Genomic DNA, 17,984 nt, shown 5'->3' on the forward strand with positions numbered 1-17,984 from the left:
CCCTACCACGTTTATACGGACCTATAGTCTTTTGGTTAGAGAGTTCCACTCCCAGCCAAAATATTCTGTTTGTATTCTGAGATAATTTGAGAGAATCATTGTGTGTGTGTGTGTGTGTGTGTGTGTGTGTGTGTGTGTGTGTGTGTGTGTGTGTGTGTCTGTGTGGGTGTGTGTGTGTGTGTGTGTCTGTGTGTGTGTGTGTGTGTGTGTGTGTGTGTGTGTGTGTGTGTGTGTGTGTGTATGTGTGTGTGTGTGTGTGTGCGTGTGTGTGTGTGTGTGTGTGTTTATATTCTAACAACATTGTTACGTGTCCTACATGACATCATTACGTTAGGTTTCCATGGAGACCGTCCTCGCCGGGTGACTCCAGACACACATTTATGTCTCGAATGTACGTGAATTGAGAACAGAATAACATGGTTATAACAGCAATGTAGGATAAAGGATAAATTATAGGAATAATAATTACAACTAAAAGAAAGACAAAATCAAATTGATTGAGTACGAATTGAAAAATGCTTTAAAAGAAAAAAGATAGTATAATGGGTTTCCATGTGTTGTTGGCTTAGAGGTCAATAATAATTTTTTTTTGAAATACATTATTAATTCAACAAGAAAAAAGAACAATACAATACGAATCATATGTAAATACATGTTGAAAAGCCATGGAATCGAACTCCTTTGGAATATATGTATATATATATTTGTATGTAATACATACACACAATGTAATGTATGTATACACACACACATTTATACACACATGCAAACACACACACACACACATATATATATATATATATATATATATATATATTACATTACACACAGTATAAATAGTGTAAACATGATAAACATACGAATATGTATCCAGCAGGTGGCACAATAAGTTAACTTTAAAAAGCGAATACAGCAAGTTCACCTCACTCCTCGGAACCTTCTGTACTGCTCTGCTCGCTGGTCTTAAGAGGAGCAGAAGAAAATAAGTTAATAAATGTTAAATGTTGAACTATTAATTATTGGTACTTAAATGGACACTTTAATCCAAAGGATTGTGGATTCATAGTGAATTCAGAGTCTTTCTCACATATAAATATAACCAAATGGGACCCAGGAACCAGCAGAGGGACTCTGTGGCGGTCTCACCTTGTCGGAGCAGCTCTTGCGGATGTAATTGGTGAGGGCGAGCTGCACTGCAGGGGAGTCACCGTGGGGCTTCACTAAACACTCATGCGGCATCTGAAAGAATCCATCATTGCATTGTGTACTTTTGTATTGATCGTGTGAATCTATCATGGCTGTGTTGACACGAGGAAAAAACCTGCATTCAAAAAATGGAAAACCCAAAAAAAAAAAAATGGAAAACCCAATCTGTTAACCAAAAGGCACAATGTGCCCAGAACCTTTTAAGACAGAAAACATCTCTATTCAAAAACCGTTTCCCCCATCCTGCTGAATGGAGATGAAGAACCAAACAGGGCCAGTAGAGAGGGGGCACTGACCAGGACGGGCGGGGCCATGAACAGGTAGCTGAAGGGGTAGTGGAGCAGGTTCATGCAGCTGGAGGAGTACAGGTCGGCGTACCGCATCAGCTGATTGGCAAACAGAGTCTGTCTAGAGCCGCTGCGCAGCAGACTTCCCATCTGCCTGTAGGACGAGTCCATCTTGTGGGTCACCACCTGCGGAAGGACGGTAGGAAACCAAGGGGGAGGATACGAGTGGCTGAACTGGGTTTGATCGCCGATGTCCGAGGCCTACCTGAGGGCATGCTGGAGCCGCAAGCCTACATGATCTACCTGTCTACCTGCCCTACCAGCTCCTTGATGCTATTTCAACTTAATGTAAGATGCTCTAGATAACAGCATTAAGTAAATAGCTGTGGTGCTATTTAGTGCATAGTAATCACACTTCAAACAAGCAAACCTTCTGTTTTCAAAAGGAGGCTTAGTTGTGTGTCTGGTATCCGATTAAATGCCTTTGAGGTAAGTATATAATTAGGAGTTTGGAGTAGGAAGATAACAGCTTGCAATAACCTGCATGTTTCAGGCTGTCTAGCTGGAATTGTTTCTATAAGGATCACTGAATCCTTGCTTAACAATTACTCCTGAGAATGTTTTCGGATGGTTAACTCAGATATCTGCCAAGAAGTATTAACGGTGCAATAGGTAAGATTTAAGGGCTTTTGTTTAAGTGTAATGTGTTAGAAACGGCAGTGCCATCCGTCAGCTCTAGGTGAGTGACATGCACTGTGAGAATATCTGTTCAAACATACCTTCACCCGGGTCTGAATGAAGCTGATGTCTGGGCGTTCTGTGCTGCCGCTGTCCAGATGCCTGAAAAATAAAATGGAAATCCCACAGAGAGACGTGTGTGACCCATGTGAGTTATCTCAAGATCCACTGAACAGGTCAGACAGATCCTCATGGACTCACTTATAGAGCTCCGCCAGGTAGATGTCTAGATGCTTCAGCTCTTCAAACAGATCTGGAGGAACGGATGGCCGACAGACAGACGGACAGACAGAGAGATTGACAGACAGACAGAAAGACAGACAGGACAGACGGATGGACAGACATTCAGACAGACCCATCAGTCAGACACACAAACATACATGCAAAACAACAGGCAAGCAGGCACAGACAGACAAATCGACAAACAGGCAGGCAGACAGACAGCAAACAAAAGCGACAGACGGTTATACAGAACCAATCAATCTCATGTCAGATAAAGCATCCAAGGTGTGATGATGATGAGCATGAGGATGACGAAGGGGTTGTTCTGTCTCACCTCTCTTGTCCTTCCACACCCTCAGCTCGTCAGTGAGCTCCGGGACCACCAGGAAGGTCTTCCAGCCCTGACGCTTCTTAGACTTCAGGATGTCCCCGAAGATGTGGTCCCCCACGTAGAGGATGTCCTCACCCTTCATGTCCAGCAGGTCAACGATGATGTCTGATGAGCCTGTGTACAGGCGAACACACGTATGGGATTAGGATAGAATGCACTATTCTTAGTTGATTTAATTTGTAATTTGATGACAATTCCCTACAGTCCAGTGAATGCATAATTATTTGCTTGATTTTTTCTCTTGGTAGATAATCAAAATAAGACTTGGCTGCAGATGTATGACATCATTTTGGTCTGTAAAATTCCCATTATTTATTTATTTTGCTTATTATACATGGAAATACACACACACACACACACACACTCAGACAGACAGACACACACACAAACCTCCAGAGTACACAGTTCCATGTTGAAGGTCCCCAGTGTAAGTCCCAATACGGAGCATCCCATTGTCCTGAGGACCAGAACAGACAGATAGGAGATGAGAGTTTGTATGACAGAGTTTCTTAGTACCTGATGCTAATTGGTCAATAACGTTCCAAGGTGTGAATTTGTTTTTAATAATGGGACTCTTGCCTTTTAACAGTTTTGAAACAATGCGCTTAAAATCAAACATTAACCAAAGTCAAATGGAACAATCCACCAGATGTTTCCTTGAAAACGCAAAAACAAGCTGCTCAAAGCGCCATGGAAGAATATTCTAATTTCAGCTGATTAAGCCGATAACAACAATAAGGCTATAGATGAAAGTAACCCATTTGTAATCATTCGATGGTAAGTGCAGTACAAGTGGGGTAAAATACTCCAGTGGGGCCAGTTATAACAGAATGTTCTTCGGTAGTGGTAATCAAACCGGGCCTCCTTTCGGTTAGATAACATTGCATACATAATTTTCAAATAACAGGACAGCCCGTTGTGGCTCCTTCTTTACGTATCTCCAACCTCAGCTAACGTCTCCAATAGCAGCAGAGTGAAACCTCCATACCGTGTTCACTTGTCTCAGTAAGGTGCCCTCTGCGAAGAACAGGGGCTTCCTCGTATCCACCACGATGAGGTCGAAGAACGAACGCCAGGTTTTTTTGTGACTACCAGGCTGGAAGGAAGATTGTCCACATGAGATTTCAGGGTAGCTCGTCGAAAACATGCCGATGAAAGTTAGCCTACTTTACAGAACACTTTTCACTTTTACCTTTGTGCCATTTTCCAGCAAATATGTCATTATGGCCTTGGGGAAAGAAATGAGAAAATATGTGGAAAATGTGAGCCAGTTTAAAATGTTAATCTTTGTATTTAATAAATCGAATTTGGGGGATTTGGGGATTTATGTAGATACTTTTGGGAACCTACCTCAGTGTATCCATAGTCACTATTGGTGGCCAGAAATACTTTGGCTACCTCCCTTATTCTCGTCAAAAGTATTGGAATTTTTGGCTGTAAGAAGGGAACCAAGTCGGAAAGCCAATTTATATAAACAAGAACGTAATCTAGAATCTACAAGCACCTCACATCTACGTGGAAAAGTATCAAACACCTATAGCTATGTTTATCTTAAACTTACATCTTTAATAACAAATTTATCCAGATTCTTCAGGGTCCTCTCCTTCAGAATGCCCTGTGTGAACACAAACAACCATTAAAACATAAACCGTATTACATGCAGGTTTTGATAAAATAAATGAAAAATAAATCAGAAAGTTCCTGATTTCAAGAAGCAAATGATTTGATTTCATACCGTTTCATGAATATGGTCCATGGCATCTCTCACATCATGAAACATAGTTCTGAAGGACATGAAGAGGTCTCCGTGCTGGAAACCCGTTAGTTGGCTGAAGCATATTACCCAACATATGTTATTGTTATGTTTGAAAAACTACTACTTTAATTAATATTAATACGGATGTAAAGAGTATAAAATAAGGTACATACTCACTTTGTGTATCTCTTTGCTCGGGTGAAGAATCCTACCAGGCAAGCATAGAGATACGTCTCTGTAGCAGCAATGTAGAAATGTGATCGTGAGTTACTTTCATTTAAGCTGCACTATGTAAATTGTCCCTCTAGCAGCCTCTAGTGGCTTGAATTGTAGCTACAGTTATCGCTAGATGACGGCCACAGTCATTTTCTTAAGGGGGGTTGGTGGGACAGAATTATTGGGAAGAAATCCCAATAAAAAATCTATTAACATAGTGAAAGTCATTCTCTAGATTTGTTATAATTAATTCAGTTAAAGCTGCAATCAGCAATTTGGCCGATCCACTGATTTGGTTAAATTGTGTTTTGATTTAGTCTCATGGTTCTCATGTATTTGTTTATAGGGGCCATTGCTATTGAAGCTAATGTACGAGAACAATGAGACTCAATCAAAACACAATTTAATCAAAACAGTTGATCTGCAAAATTGCTGATTGCAACTTTAATTGTGGAGATGAGCCCAAATAATAGCTACATTATAAGTTCCATTGCAAAGATCGATTGTTTTTCACAGATCTTCTTAAATGGCCGAAGGGGTGCAGGCGTTTACCTGAGAGATTGAAGAGAGTGTTAAGGGTATAGAAGCGATCGATGTCGCCTCTCTGAATGAACTCGTTAGGGTAGTAGTCCTTAATGGCCTCTCTGGGACACAAACATGAACACAATCAGCAAAATACCCGTCAATTATAAGAACTACAGAGTGGATTGTATAAAGAAGAATGGGATAATCCTTCTTTTTATATTTACATTTTATTTTAATTAAACTATTCAATGGCACTTAGCCAATAGCAAACATAAGCATGTGCTTACAGCTTAAAGATCTTATTATTTTAATATCTGTAACAGTTCGGGCCCTATCCCTTGTGTTCCCTTGTCTTTGTCTATTGTTTGGTATCTTTGAGAAAAAAATACATGAAGAAAACATGAATTTGTTCATGTATTTTACATGAAGTGCAGTCAAACAACAAAGAATATGGGACACGGACGGCTGGAACATGAAAGGCTCAGTCTCAAGACTTCGCGTCCCTACCGTGTACATGCCGTGAACCCGTGAACAATGTCAGTCCCTTAAAAGGGTTACCCCCTGCGGATAAGCTGGGATGCAACACATCTGTCCTCTGCTTATTGAAACTGAACTGATAAGGCGTTAACAGGGGAGCCGGCTGCCCTACAGGCCACGAATGAAAACAAGGGAGGTCTAGTTGTCCTTTTAATGGCATAAAGTACAGGGCTGGGTGACCTAGGGGAACTTACTTGGGAAGGAAGTTAAAGCCGTGACTGCAGAGTAGAACGTTTCCGTTTGAATCTACTTTGAGCAGGTTTCCGTAGTTGGTGTCAAACACTAGACCACTATGAGACAGAACGAAGACAATTGGTTGACAAGCTCATATTGAAATGAGACAGCTGTCTGTGGAGTGTGTGCGGTTGATGTCTGGTTTGTGCAGCCTCACATGGCCCGTGTCAGAATGATTAGACTCTGGGGCTGGGTGAGGCTCACCACCTGTAGTGCATTAGACAAGCCTGCACTGGTTAAACCAGGAGTCACCAATCAAAACAGGGAGATCCAGGACATGGCAGCATTAAACACCTGCTCTGCAAGATTTCAACGAATTTCCAACAGTACATTAAACCAGTTTTGTTCACATCCTCAACCTGTCTCGGTGTCAGCGGTGCCCATTAAAGCCTCCTAGGTGGCATATGGAAGGGATAAGTGCTACACTTTCATAACAGAAGATTGGGTGGAAATGAGTGCACCATAAATTTCTTATTTGATAGGCACTTGACGATTATTTATTCATTCAAGCAGACACTTTTTTCCCATAGAGACTTATATCCAAGTCATTAAGGAGCAGGTAAGTTTAGGCGTCTTTCCTATTTTACTGTGGGCATGAAAATCCAACCTGTGACCAACCTCTGGAGGTTTTTTTCGGCCCAGGACCAATAATACACTGATTGGTCACCACCCACAAGACCGTCCTGACGCAGGAAGCGCGTAAAGGCCTTGAGTAGCACGGACATGGAAGGGCTGAACTCACCGCGTTGGGAAGCTGGGGTCATACTTGTAGCGCACGAGTTCGTGAGGATAGCCGACGGACACCAATCTGTCTCTGATCAGCTCAAAGCCCATACTCTCGAAGTCAGGAGATTTATACACTGCACACACACACACACACGCAGACAAACACAAAACACACACAAACACAAATGCACATATGTACACATACACAAATATATACACCAAAACACAGACCCCCACAGGCACACACACACACACAGACACACAGACAGACAGACAGACAGACAGACAGACAGACAGACAGACAGTGGAAAGCATCACAGGTAAGATAAACTTGGAAAGCGTTCCGTGTTTTCAGACGTACGTAGGGGAGCCGACGTACTTGCCAAGGTGTAATCCATGTCGAACCCAAAACACTTTATGCTCTCCAGCGTCAGATTTCTGTTGACAAACACCCTGGAAAAAAACAAGGAACACGCAGGCCAACTCTGAAACTTTGATCTCATGTCCCCTGACATATTATGCATTCGAAAACAAAATGTGTTTCCCCCATTGCAAACATGCATCTTATGACCTAAACAGACATTTTGTTGTAGTGGTGACACTGAACGCAAGTGGGCGGGCATAACACTTAAGGTTCAGGCTTAAGGCCTCCTTAACTCTATTCAGACCGTATTGTTTGATACTATAAAAAATATACTATCCTCCACTTAAGAGCTATAGGTCCTAGTCTAGTATAGTTAATAATAGTCATAGTCTACTAGTGATTGGGTAATAGTCCTAATCTACTAGTTAGTAATAGTCCATGTCTACTAGGAGTCTAAAAATATAAATTCAGAATCGTATATCCTCCTTAGTAATCACTAGGATATTTCAGTTACACTGAAATACACTTACTTTTCTTTTATCAATTCTAGGTTTGGGTCAGATTGGACGCCCATGGAGGGAGGTCTGCTATGGTAGACCCATACTCTGCAGTAGCCTCGTGACACATTCCTAGCCCTGTGGATTTGGTTTCTCTGAATAATTCACACAGTCTCTTGTTGAGTTGACATCTTGCTCAACACATCAATGGCAATCACCTATCAAGTCAACAAGAGATAGAGTTCATGTTCAACAGGTACACTCAATAGATGTTTCATTAGCTTTGGAGTCTTATCCACACTGTTGTGTGCCGTTTAGCTATTACCATTTGCCAGAGGCATTTGGGTACATGAAATAGCACATTTCGATTTCATTGTATTCATGCATATATAAATAAATAAAAGGAAGATCTTATGCAGGTCTCTATAGACTGATTCATACATTACACCGTGAGTGGCTTACGTTTGATGTAGGGCTCTGTGTGGTTTAGTGCCATGTGGGATGATTTGCGGATCGCTGTCCAGCTCTGAACTCTCTTCCAGCAGCTGCAGGATTCCCCCCCCAAATTCGGAGTTTAAAAGTTCCATCTGTCGTCTGCGATCGCCCCTCCAGTGTGGCCAGGCATTCGCGACTTTGACGTTTGCCACTTTTATAATAGACGTCGTTTCGTTTTGCTGGTGGTTCCCTGACGACACACGCACGGGGTTACACCCCTCTGTGAAACTCTCATGTACGTACATTTGCTCTGAAGCACGCTCATCGCCTCACTTCAACCCCCAGATTATGTTATCAGAGGCGCACAGATGCCAAGGGGCCGAGGAATTACGCATTGGGCGGTTGGGTAGGCCAATGTGCGAATAATGCTTGATTATGCTTATGTTTGAACAATAATAAGGCTTTATCGTCAACTACACAATTTGTATTTATTAATATAAAATGTGTTGTCTCCTTTTAATACTTGTACTATAAATTGGCATGTCATTAGTGCAAAAAAAAATACCAAATCCAATAGTAACAAATCGTCATTTATATCGAGATGACGTGATATTCAGGAATTGTTATTGTGAACATATTTGTAGGTCGTACTCTTAGATGATTGTCATAGATATAGGCTGGGCTAAATAAACAGTTGGCAGAAGGCCAGAGCGTAGGCCTACTGGTGATAACCCTAGGTCATTACCCTTCCAGTTCCACCATGTCACTCCAGTTTCACTATAATATAAACATAACATAGAAACACATGCCGTCAGAGTTTGGTCTGACACTTCAGACCATGTATTTCATTATCGGTCGTTCCACAGGGTGTAGCAGGCCCACCACCCTTTTCAGTCTTAGTGTGCATCTTGCGAAACGCTTCCTGTATCTCCAGGGGAGATAAGTTGTTGGTTTCAGGAACGTTGAACCATACAAACGTTGCAAGGGCGATGGTGAAGAACAGGAAAATCAGAAAACAAAAGCTTTTCAGATGGGTCTGAACAAACAGAAACAGAAACACAAAAACAACAAGCAATGATGAGCAGCAGGAAACATCCAACATTACTGCATATGGTGTGAGGCCTGTGTGGTAATGTCCCGCATTGGGCAGTGCCAGACCTACCACAAGGAGAGGGAAGACCATCCCCACGACAAAGAGACCGATCCAGTTGATGCTGCAGGCCAGAGCGTAGCCCGCCGGTTTGTAGGACTGGGTGAAGTACTCCGCCAGCAGAGACATGGTCACTCCCGCTGAACCAAAACCAAACCAAACTAATGACCACACACATATACAATACAATCAGGCCATAAGCATATGATGTTTTATAGATAGATTGAGGTGTTTTGTATGACCTACAGGGGCCGCAGGAGAAGGAGAAGATGCTGAGGAAGATGAGGACGATGCTGCAGTAAGGCATCCACTTGACATGATCCTGGGGAACAAGAGACAAATGGAGTATTTATTTACACATGCCATTCACTACATTCACATTTATACTTATTTATATATATACAGTGGGGCAAAAAAGTATTTAGTCAGCCACCAATTGTGCAAGTTCTCCCACTTAAAAAGATGAGAGAGGCCTCTAATTTTCATCATAGGTATACCTCAGCTATGAGAGACAAAATGAAAAAAAAAATTTAGAAAATCACATTGTCTGATTTTTAAAGAATTTATTTGCAAATTATGGTGGAAAATAAGTATTTGGTCAATAACAAAAGGTCATCTCAATACTTTGTTACATGCCCTTTGTTGGCAATGACAGAGGTCAAACGTTTTCTGTAAGTCTTTATAAGGTTTTCACACACTGCTGCTGGTATTTCGGCCCATTCCTCCATGCAGATCTCCTCTAGAGCAGTGATGTTTCTGGGCCTTCGCTGGGCAACACAGACTTTCAACTCCCTCCAAAGATTTTCTATGGGGTTGAGATCTGGAGACTGGCTAGGCCACTCCAGGAACTTGAAATGCTTCTTACGAAGCCACTCCTTCGTTGCCTGGGCGGTGTGTTTGGGGTCATTGTTATGCTGAAAGACCCAGCCACGTTTCATCTTCAGTGCCCTTGCTGATGGAAGGAGGTTTTCACTCAAAATAGGTACACGATACATGTCCCCATTCATTCTTTCCGTCACACGGATCAGACGTCCTGGTCCCTTGGCAGAAAAACAGCCCCAAAGCATAATGTTTCCACCCCTATGCTTCACTGTAGGTATGGTGTTCTTTGGATGCAACTCAGCATTCTTTCTCCTCCAAACACGACGAGTTGACTTTTTACCAAAAAGTTCTATTTTGGTTTCATCTGACCATATGACATTCTCCCAATCCTGTTCTGGATCATCCAAATGCTCTCTAGCAAACTTCAAACGGGCCCGGACATGCACTGGCTTTAGCAGGGGGACACGTCTGGCACTGCAGGATTTGAGTCCCTGGCGGCGTAGTGTGTTAGTGATGGTAGCCTTTGTTACTTTGGTCCCAGCTCTCTGGAGGTCATTCACTAGGTCCCCCCGTGTGGTTCTGGGATTTTTGTTCACCGTTCTTGTGATCATTTTGACCCCACAGGGTGAGATCTTGCATGGAGCCCCAGATCGAGGGAGATTATCAGTGGTCTTGTATGTATTCCTTTTCCTAATAATTGCTCCCACAGTTGATTTCTTCACACCAAGCTGCTTACCTATTGCAGATTCAGACTTCCCAGCCTGGTGCAGGTCTACAATTGTGTTTCTGGTGTCCTTTGACAGCTCTTTGGTCTTGGCCATAGTGGAGTTTGGAGTGTGACTGTTTGAGGTTGTGGACAGGTGTCTTTTATACTGATAAGGAGTTCAAACAGGTGCCATTAATACAGGTAAACAGCCTCTTAAAGAAGAAGAAGTTACAGGTCTGTGACAGCCAGAAATCTTGCTGGTTTGTAGATGACCAAATACTTATTTTCCACCATAATTTGCAAATAAATTCTTAAAAAATCAGACAATGTGATTTTCTGGATTTTTTTTTTCATTTTGTCTCTCATAGCTGAGGTTTACCTATGATGAAAATTACAGGCCTCTCTCGTCTTTTTAAGTGGGAGAACTTGCACAATTGGTGGCTGACTAAATACTTTTTTGCCCCACTGTATATATATATATCATTTTTACTTATCTTTATTTACTTTATCTTGTATTTTTGCTGCTATGTGGCTGTTGAGGAACTAAGCCTAAAAATGTTACTCTTGTGTACTTGAACAATATGATTTAATAAAATTAACTCTGATTCTGATTCTGATACCTTCCTGACTGGTGCCTTTCCTCTGGAAGTGAGGGGCAGGTGATTCCACATGGATGTGTGTGGTTGCAGCGATGTTGTTTTAATGGCATTGGGTTGGAGTCTTACTACCTGCATGTTAAGGGTGATGGTAAGCAACATCTGGGTAACAGCCATGCATCCGTAGCCACCAATCAGAAGCTTTTTTCTTCCTATGCTTCCAACAGCTACAGCCTGCAAGCCCCAAAGGAACATCACATGAACCCTGCCCCCTGAATTAGGTGTTAGGTGCCCCCAGTAATGGCCAGCATGAGGGCCTCACAAGGAGATTCGAAGGTCACACTTGTTGATTGTAGTGTTTTAGCAATACAAATACATCATAGTCAACATACACGACTAATACTATATTTATAATATTTATATTTATTGTATAATTTAGAAAATGGTTCTTCATAGAGAAGGTCACAAGATAGAATAGAATTTATGATAAAACCAAGGAAGCTTTATTAAGGTAGGAGACTATATCTGTGGTGGTTTTACTAATTTTTCTAAATGTACAAAACCTGTCAGGTATGTCTTTGCTATTCCAGCAGGTTATGTGTATTTACTTTCTTTAACTTTCTTTACTTTCTTTAAATTCAACTTGCTGTATATCAGTAGAACAAATACGTACTGGGGGACTTACACAGATCACAGAAGAGATGACCTCACACAACCCAGTCCCAAAGGTTACGTAATTCAGTTGGCTTTTTGGGATCCCTGCTGCACTGAACACTTCGGTGGAATAAAAGTACACCTTAAGTACGAGAAAGATATGTTGATATGCGGGCAGAAAATGTTATATATATATACCTAAATATGAGAATATGCTTTCAGCCTGAATGTGTTGAACAAATATAGATACTGGCGTTTGGCAAACTATGTGTGATGAGAATAGCGAGGTGTTGACTGGTTGAGCTTAATTTACTACTACGACTAAACGCAAGGGTTTTCTGATGCCCCACTCAACTCATCTCCTCATCCCCTCCCTTGTTGATTGTTTTACACTTTGAATGCTTTTTACACTTCCATTCATTGTTGTTTTCCTTTTCTTAGATGTTTATTTTGCTTTAAGTCCAAAACAATGCCGGGGCTTTCAGCTCTGTGAACTCAGATCCAGCGGTACTACCATGTTATAGCAGAACTTCTGGAGGTAGACGGCAGAGTGCGGGACTGGAAACCAATGACTGAAAGGGGCGATGTTACGCAACGTTACGCATTGGTACGTTTCTTTACGCAACGTTACGCTGCGTTACGCTAAATTACGCTGCGTCACGCATCATCCTGTTTTGTCACGGAGATACAGAGAGACGCCGAGATCGTTTATTGGCCTGTGGCATGTGCCACCGCGACCACTGACATACCATGGCATATGCCGTTCAGGAACGGCATATGCCGTTTAGGATCGGTAACTGCTGTTCAGGTGGAACGGCACATACCGTTCCTGAACGGCATATGCCATGGTATGTCAATGGTCGCGGTGGCACATGCCACAGGCCAATAAACGATCTCGGACCTACTGGATTTTCTACCGCTTATAGAGGGGCCTCCGATAGTAAAAGGCATTCTAAATCAAATAGAGTAATGAGAGCTGCAAACAATGTTTCAGCATATTTGTTGAACATTTGAAGAAACATGGCCTTAGAGTTTAACAAAATTAATATTAAAGTTAGCCTCATCTGGCCTTTGGGGTGTCAGATAAATTGATACATACTTAATGGACAATAAATCTCCATTTTGGCTTTATTTAGTTATTTTTCCTGCTATGCAGTGAAATTAAGTTTGGAGAAGATATGCCCCCCTTAGTTATTATCATTGACCTTCACCTAACCTAGTCTACCTAAACTTGTTACTGCTGAATTTAAAGAAAATCCATTCAATATTTAGTGTGGTAGGGCTAGTACATCTGAATGTATCATTGGATTTTTTGATGGCGATACTTATGAGAGAATTGTAGAGAGTTGTAGCAATGAAAAATCTGAAATAAACGTAAATATACTGTATCCTAGGCTTGTAATCGTTCGGATCTGTAAAGATGCTAGCAACATGTTGTAATCGCTCACAACTTTAAAGATGTTAACAACATATAGTAACTACGTGCAACACCCGTCGGTGGTTGTTGGCGTTGGCCGACATTCAACAGTTGAATGTTGATGGTTTTTGGGCAGCGGACCAAATATAGATGTGGGCAGTTTAACAACCAGCCTTTTGGATTGGTCTTGCGAACGCTTATCAAGAACTGTATGCAGTTAAAGAAAGGTTGGGGTTTGGTTTATGCCTTAACCCCTGCCTTTATGTGATGGTACATTGAGATTGAGAAAATACTCATCTGGTTTCAGATTTAAGCTTCTATTCGCTGTAATATTCCCAGGGGCAGGGGCAAGGAGAAATGCATTTAGTTCCCCTTTACAATGTTTATTTCAATATGTGATTTTATACTTTGTAGTTCATGACATCACATGTGGAAGACTCCATCGAGGTCTTTAATTGTTTGCAGAACACTACTTAAAAGGTTGAATTAAAGATAAACTGATCATGACTCGAGATAATCGCAAACCACCCTTGATATAAAATCGTTGCAACACACATACGGTTATAGTGACTGAGTATCACTCACAGCATTGATGCCACACATCTGTATGGTTACGAAGTTAACAATGATTGTCAGCACCACCCAGCGCAAGGGGCGGCTCTGCAACAGCTCGATAACTGAGTGGATTTTAATGTCCTGAAGTTCTTTTTTCTCCTGCAGCATCTCCTGAGTTTCCACACTGTAGTCCCTGGAACCCCACAACCTCTTAACAGCTGAGGGAGAATGGACACAACACAAAGGCCTTATGCTTAAAGACATGATGCTAGATGTGGCATTCAAAGGTACTTGACGTTATATTGGGTTTGAGGTTGGTAGGCTGACCTCTTTCAAAGCCCTCCTGGTCTCCCCTGTTCAGCAGGAGGTACCGGGGGGACTCTGGCAGTAGAGGAAGGGTGAAGAGCTGGAACAGGGCAACAAACCCACCAAAACCTAGTAGCCATACCCAGAGTTCCTCTGTTCCCAGCAACTCTCTGCAGAGGAACCATCAATCAATCCCATTATCAGTACTGGATAGTTTCAGATTATAATGTCAAATGTGCAGTCTCTCATGCTATGCCATTAAAAGGGTGTGATATTGGTGGTTGGGGGGAGGGGGGGGGGGGGGGGTAGTTAATACCAAAATAGAGCCATGTCTAGATCCAAATATCGAAATGTGCAGTTCATTCTCAAAGGCCTTTCCCTAATTTTCTAAACATTTAAACTCAAAACAATGTGTGAATTGTCTGTAGCCATGTCTAGATCCAACTATCAAAATGTGCAGTTAATTCTCAAAGGTCTTTCCCTAATTTTCTAAACATTTAAACTCAAAACAATGTGTGAATTGTCTGTAGCCATGTCTAGATCCAACTATCAAAATGTGCAGTTCATTCTCAAAGGCCTTTCCCTAATTTTCTAAACATTTAAACTCAAAACAATGTGTGAATTGTCTGTAGCCATGTCTAGATCCAACTATCAAAATGTGCAGTTAATTCTCAAAGGCCTTTCCCTAATTTTCCAAACATTTACACTCAAAACAATGTGTGAATTGTCTGTGGCCAACATTAATAAAATAACACAATCAGATGTGTCAGCCAATCCCCAGGACATGTCTAATGGATCAGCATTGTTATTTCAACACAGTGAGACTCAACACACTTCTCTGGTGTGTATGCGTTCACTCACCTGATCCCCAGGAGCTGACCAAAGAACTTCCCTAAAGAGGAAAAGGTAGCAGTAGTCACACCCACCGCTCCTCGCAAATTTTTCGGGGCGGATTCAACCAAATACATCGGATGAACGGTTAAGATGACCCCTTGAGAAGAACCACAGGGAGACATGATTTAGAGAAAGAGCAGTCGATTATCCATAATTGAGTGGCTAATTATCTTTTCATTCCAAATATACATTTATTATGGTGTGTATGATTGTGTGCATGCCTTTGTTGATGGTGAGGAGAGTTATTGAGTAACTATCCATGAGAATCTATAGCAAAAGGGAAAATATAAATAGGTACAGGATATTCTTATGGGCTTACCGGTGTTGAGGCCATAGAGAAAACGTGCAACCATGATCATCTCAAAGGACACAGCTCTTTTACTCAGTATCATCAAAACTGCAGCCACGATGGCCACCAGATTGTTCATCAGAAGACATTGCTTTCTTAGGATTAAAGAGATTAGAAGATATCAACTTGGACTGAGGCATTTTCTTAACAATTTGTCAAAAAGAGACTGGCAGACAAAAAAACACAAAAGAAAAGAAGCAGTAGACAAGGTTTCAAAAAATACATACTTGAAAACAAGCAAACAGGGACATGGTTAACGTGAAGCATTGGCAACTCAAGACTGACAACTGATGGTCTCAGTCCGTCGGTCAGTACAGTTTCATATTGGCTAGATGTGGGTCTGATTTGCCAAAATGAGTTAAAGGAGGGTGCTGTAGCTCAGTCTAGAAGTCTGAAGTTAAGCCTAGCTTATTCTTAGAAGAGGGATATGACCGAGGACGGTCAAGACGGCAACACTGAAAATCTTGGATGATGGTAATGTCCAGGATTGTGGACGTCCAAGGTGGAAGAGAGTCATTACTTTCTCCTGGCAGGAGTCCTGTTGCCGGGCCAGAGGTCAATTTCAGGGTTCACAGTCTGACAGCTTAACGTGAGGTGGATTTGCATGTTTCAGGGAACGTGACCATTTTTGTGACATGGTTTCTTGTTCTGCACATATGTGGAACAGGCCACCACAAAGTACCTGAATCCTTCTTTGATGGGCCACCCAAATGTATGACCTCTAGTTTTCTATCAGCATCATAATTACTGCCAGACCCTGGAGAAAATCTTGGTGGACACAAACCCTAACCCTTGGATCCATAGCCCTCCAATGATGATCCCAAATCTCCCAAAGTCCAATAGAATCATTTCAGTTGAGTTAAACTCAGTTGAGTCAAACGGAAGATCTTCTGGTGCTCGCTCTCAGGATGATAGGAGAGGAGGATCCAATCTAAGTCACACCAACCAGGCTTGACATTAGTGACTCATTTTGGGTATGTTCTTGAGATTCGTGTCGTCCATCCGAAGGATGAAATGGATAGTTGGAGCCCTCCAGTCAATGTATCGATTTCTCTAGAACCAGACTCACTTCCAGAAAAGGTTGATAAAGCGACGGGAGAAGTCTCAAACTTGTTATACTTTGCAATACTGTGTACCGTGAATTGAGACATGTGTCAACACCCACATCCTAGATGGACTCTTTGACAACAAAGAGAGCAGAATGACCCAAATGCAGGAACAACTTGACTTTTTGTTGAAACAACAAGTATATTAACTCAACATTTGACTGGAAATACTTTTTTATAAAGAATCAAATTGTGTTATTTAGGGGAAATATCATAATCACGAACATGTTCCAAAATAAACCCCTTTAACCAGCCAACCAGCAACCTGCAAACCATTCAGGGTTGGATATTAAAACGATTGCCTGGCCGCTGGATTTCTACACTCTGGCAGGTAAAAATACTAAATTCTAAAATGAAATGTTGGACCCTGATCACCAGAAGAATGAGTCAGGGGGACGGGGGTGCCCTCTCCTCCTAATGAGAGGCTTCTGGTCTTCTGGCTGAACCCTGGTGTGGGGCTGTCATTCATTATTTCTCTAAGGAAAAACACAGAGGTGTTGAACCCTATCCATGTGGATTGGAGTTCTTTCGAATTAGTGATCCTTTACCGTTCTTCTGTCACGGTGACTCTGCAATAACCACTGACCTGCCGTACTTCTTGCCCATTTGTACCGCCAGCAGAGAGCCCAGCAGACCTCCGATGCAGAAGATGGAGACCAGGAAGGACCATATCTGATTCACCTGCTTCTCCCCCAGAGGGAGCCCATAGCGCTCCGTAGACGTTGTGTTCACCAGCTCCTTTATAAACTACAAGCACCACTTATAAGTTTGTGACCAACCGCGCGTGCAAGCGCGCATGTGCGTGCATGCGTGCGTGTGTGCGTCCGTGTGTGTGTGTGTGTTTGCAATGTTCAGTAAAATCTCATATATTTGTGAGGGGTTCGTATGGATTCTATGGACTGCTATTTTAGAACAAGAACCAGGGTGAGAACCTAGAGAGATCCTTTAACGTCTCAGTAACTGAATACACTCTGCAAGTAAGACCCAAAGCATGTGATATGCATGTGTATATTATAAATATTATAAATAAAGCTCTATATCTATGAAGTTTTGCTTACCAAAGAGGGAGAAGTCATGACTGCTATATTGAAGCCATACTGAAACGTTCCACCGATTCCAGTAATGAAGACCGCAGCAACTAAGAGAGGACACTCTAGCTGCAGAAAAAGAGAAGGTTTCATCTTCATATCCTAGTAAGGTGCTCCTTTAAAAATACACTTGTACGCCACATAATAATGATACAAAGTAGCATCACTCACCAGAGACGTGGATTGCTTTGCCATTGCTGAAGTACC

The 17,984-nt window shown here is 41.9% G+C and overlaps 2 protein-coding genes across 3 annotated transcripts; both read right to left on the bottom strand.

Annotated features, from left to right (window-relative positions):
• Positions 1-628: 628 nt before the first annotated feature.
• Positions 629-8,350, bottom strand: nt5c2l1 (5'-nucleotidase, cytosolic II, like 1). Of its 2 annotated transcripts, XM_079734672.1 has the most exons (19): positions 8,162-8,298; positions 7,733-7,917; positions 7,218-7,291; positions 6,855-6,972; positions 6,073-6,168; positions 5,369-5,460; positions 4,778-4,835; positions 4,580-4,673; positions 4,406-4,459; positions 4,195-4,278; positions 4,037-4,072; positions 3,833-3,940; positions 3,235-3,301; positions 2,788-2,958; positions 2,433-2,484; positions 2,273-2,333; positions 1,503-1,679; positions 1,147-1,239; positions 629-962 (listed from the first exon to the last, which is right to left on the bottom strand). In XM_079734672.1, exons 2-19 carry the CDS (start codon positions 7,774-7,776, stop codon positions 924-926), a joined length of 1,518 nt encoding a protein of 505 aa, XP_079590798.1. In that variant the 5' UTR covers positions 7,777-7,917; positions 8,162-8,298; the 3' UTR covers positions 629-923. The 2 variants fall into 2 exon arrangements, with proteins under 2 accessions (XP_079590798.1, XP_079590799.1); XM_079734673.1 differs by lacking the exon at positions 7,733-7,917 and having other exon boundaries at positions 8,162-8,350.
• A 595-nt stretch (positions 8,351-8,945) lies between these two features.
• On the bottom strand, positions 8,946-17,972 carry slc2a11l (solute carrier family 2 member 11, like; the record flags this gene model as incomplete). Its single annotated transcript, XM_079734680.1, has 12 exons — positions 8,946-9,170; positions 9,297-9,424; positions 9,531-9,606; positions 11,541-11,642; positions 12,094-12,204; positions 14,065-14,252; positions 14,362-14,510; positions 15,202-15,331; positions 15,554-15,674; positions 17,272-17,436; positions 17,748-17,846; positions 17,949-17,972. The coding sequence occupies 12 exons, from the start codon at positions 17,970-17,972 to the stop codon at positions 8,946-8,948; spliced, it is 1,518 nt and encodes a 505-aa protein (XP_079590806.1).
• Positions 17,973-17,984: the final 12 nt, after the last annotated feature.

Source organism: Pollachius pollachius (genome assembly GCF_949987615.1).
Source record: "Pollachius pollachius genome assembly, chromosome: 4".
In the NCBI taxonomy this organism is placed as follows: Eukaryota; Metazoa; Chordata; class Actinopteri; order Gadiformes; family Gadidae; genus Pollachius; species Pollachius pollachius.

Coding starts and splice junctions, on each gene's coding strand:
- nt5c2l1 (XM_079734673.1), bottom strand. CDS start 8,286: ATGGAACTTTTAAACTCCGAATTTGGGGGGGGAATCCTGCAGCTGCTG. Junction 6,169..6,854: donor GACCCCAGCTTCCCAACGCG/GTGAGTTCAGCC, acceptor TCTGTCTCATAG/TGGTCTAGTGTTTGACACCA. Junction 3,302..3,832: donor TACTGAGACAAGTGAACACG/GTATGGAGGTTT, acceptor TCTGGTCCTCAG/GACAATGGGATGCTCCGTAT.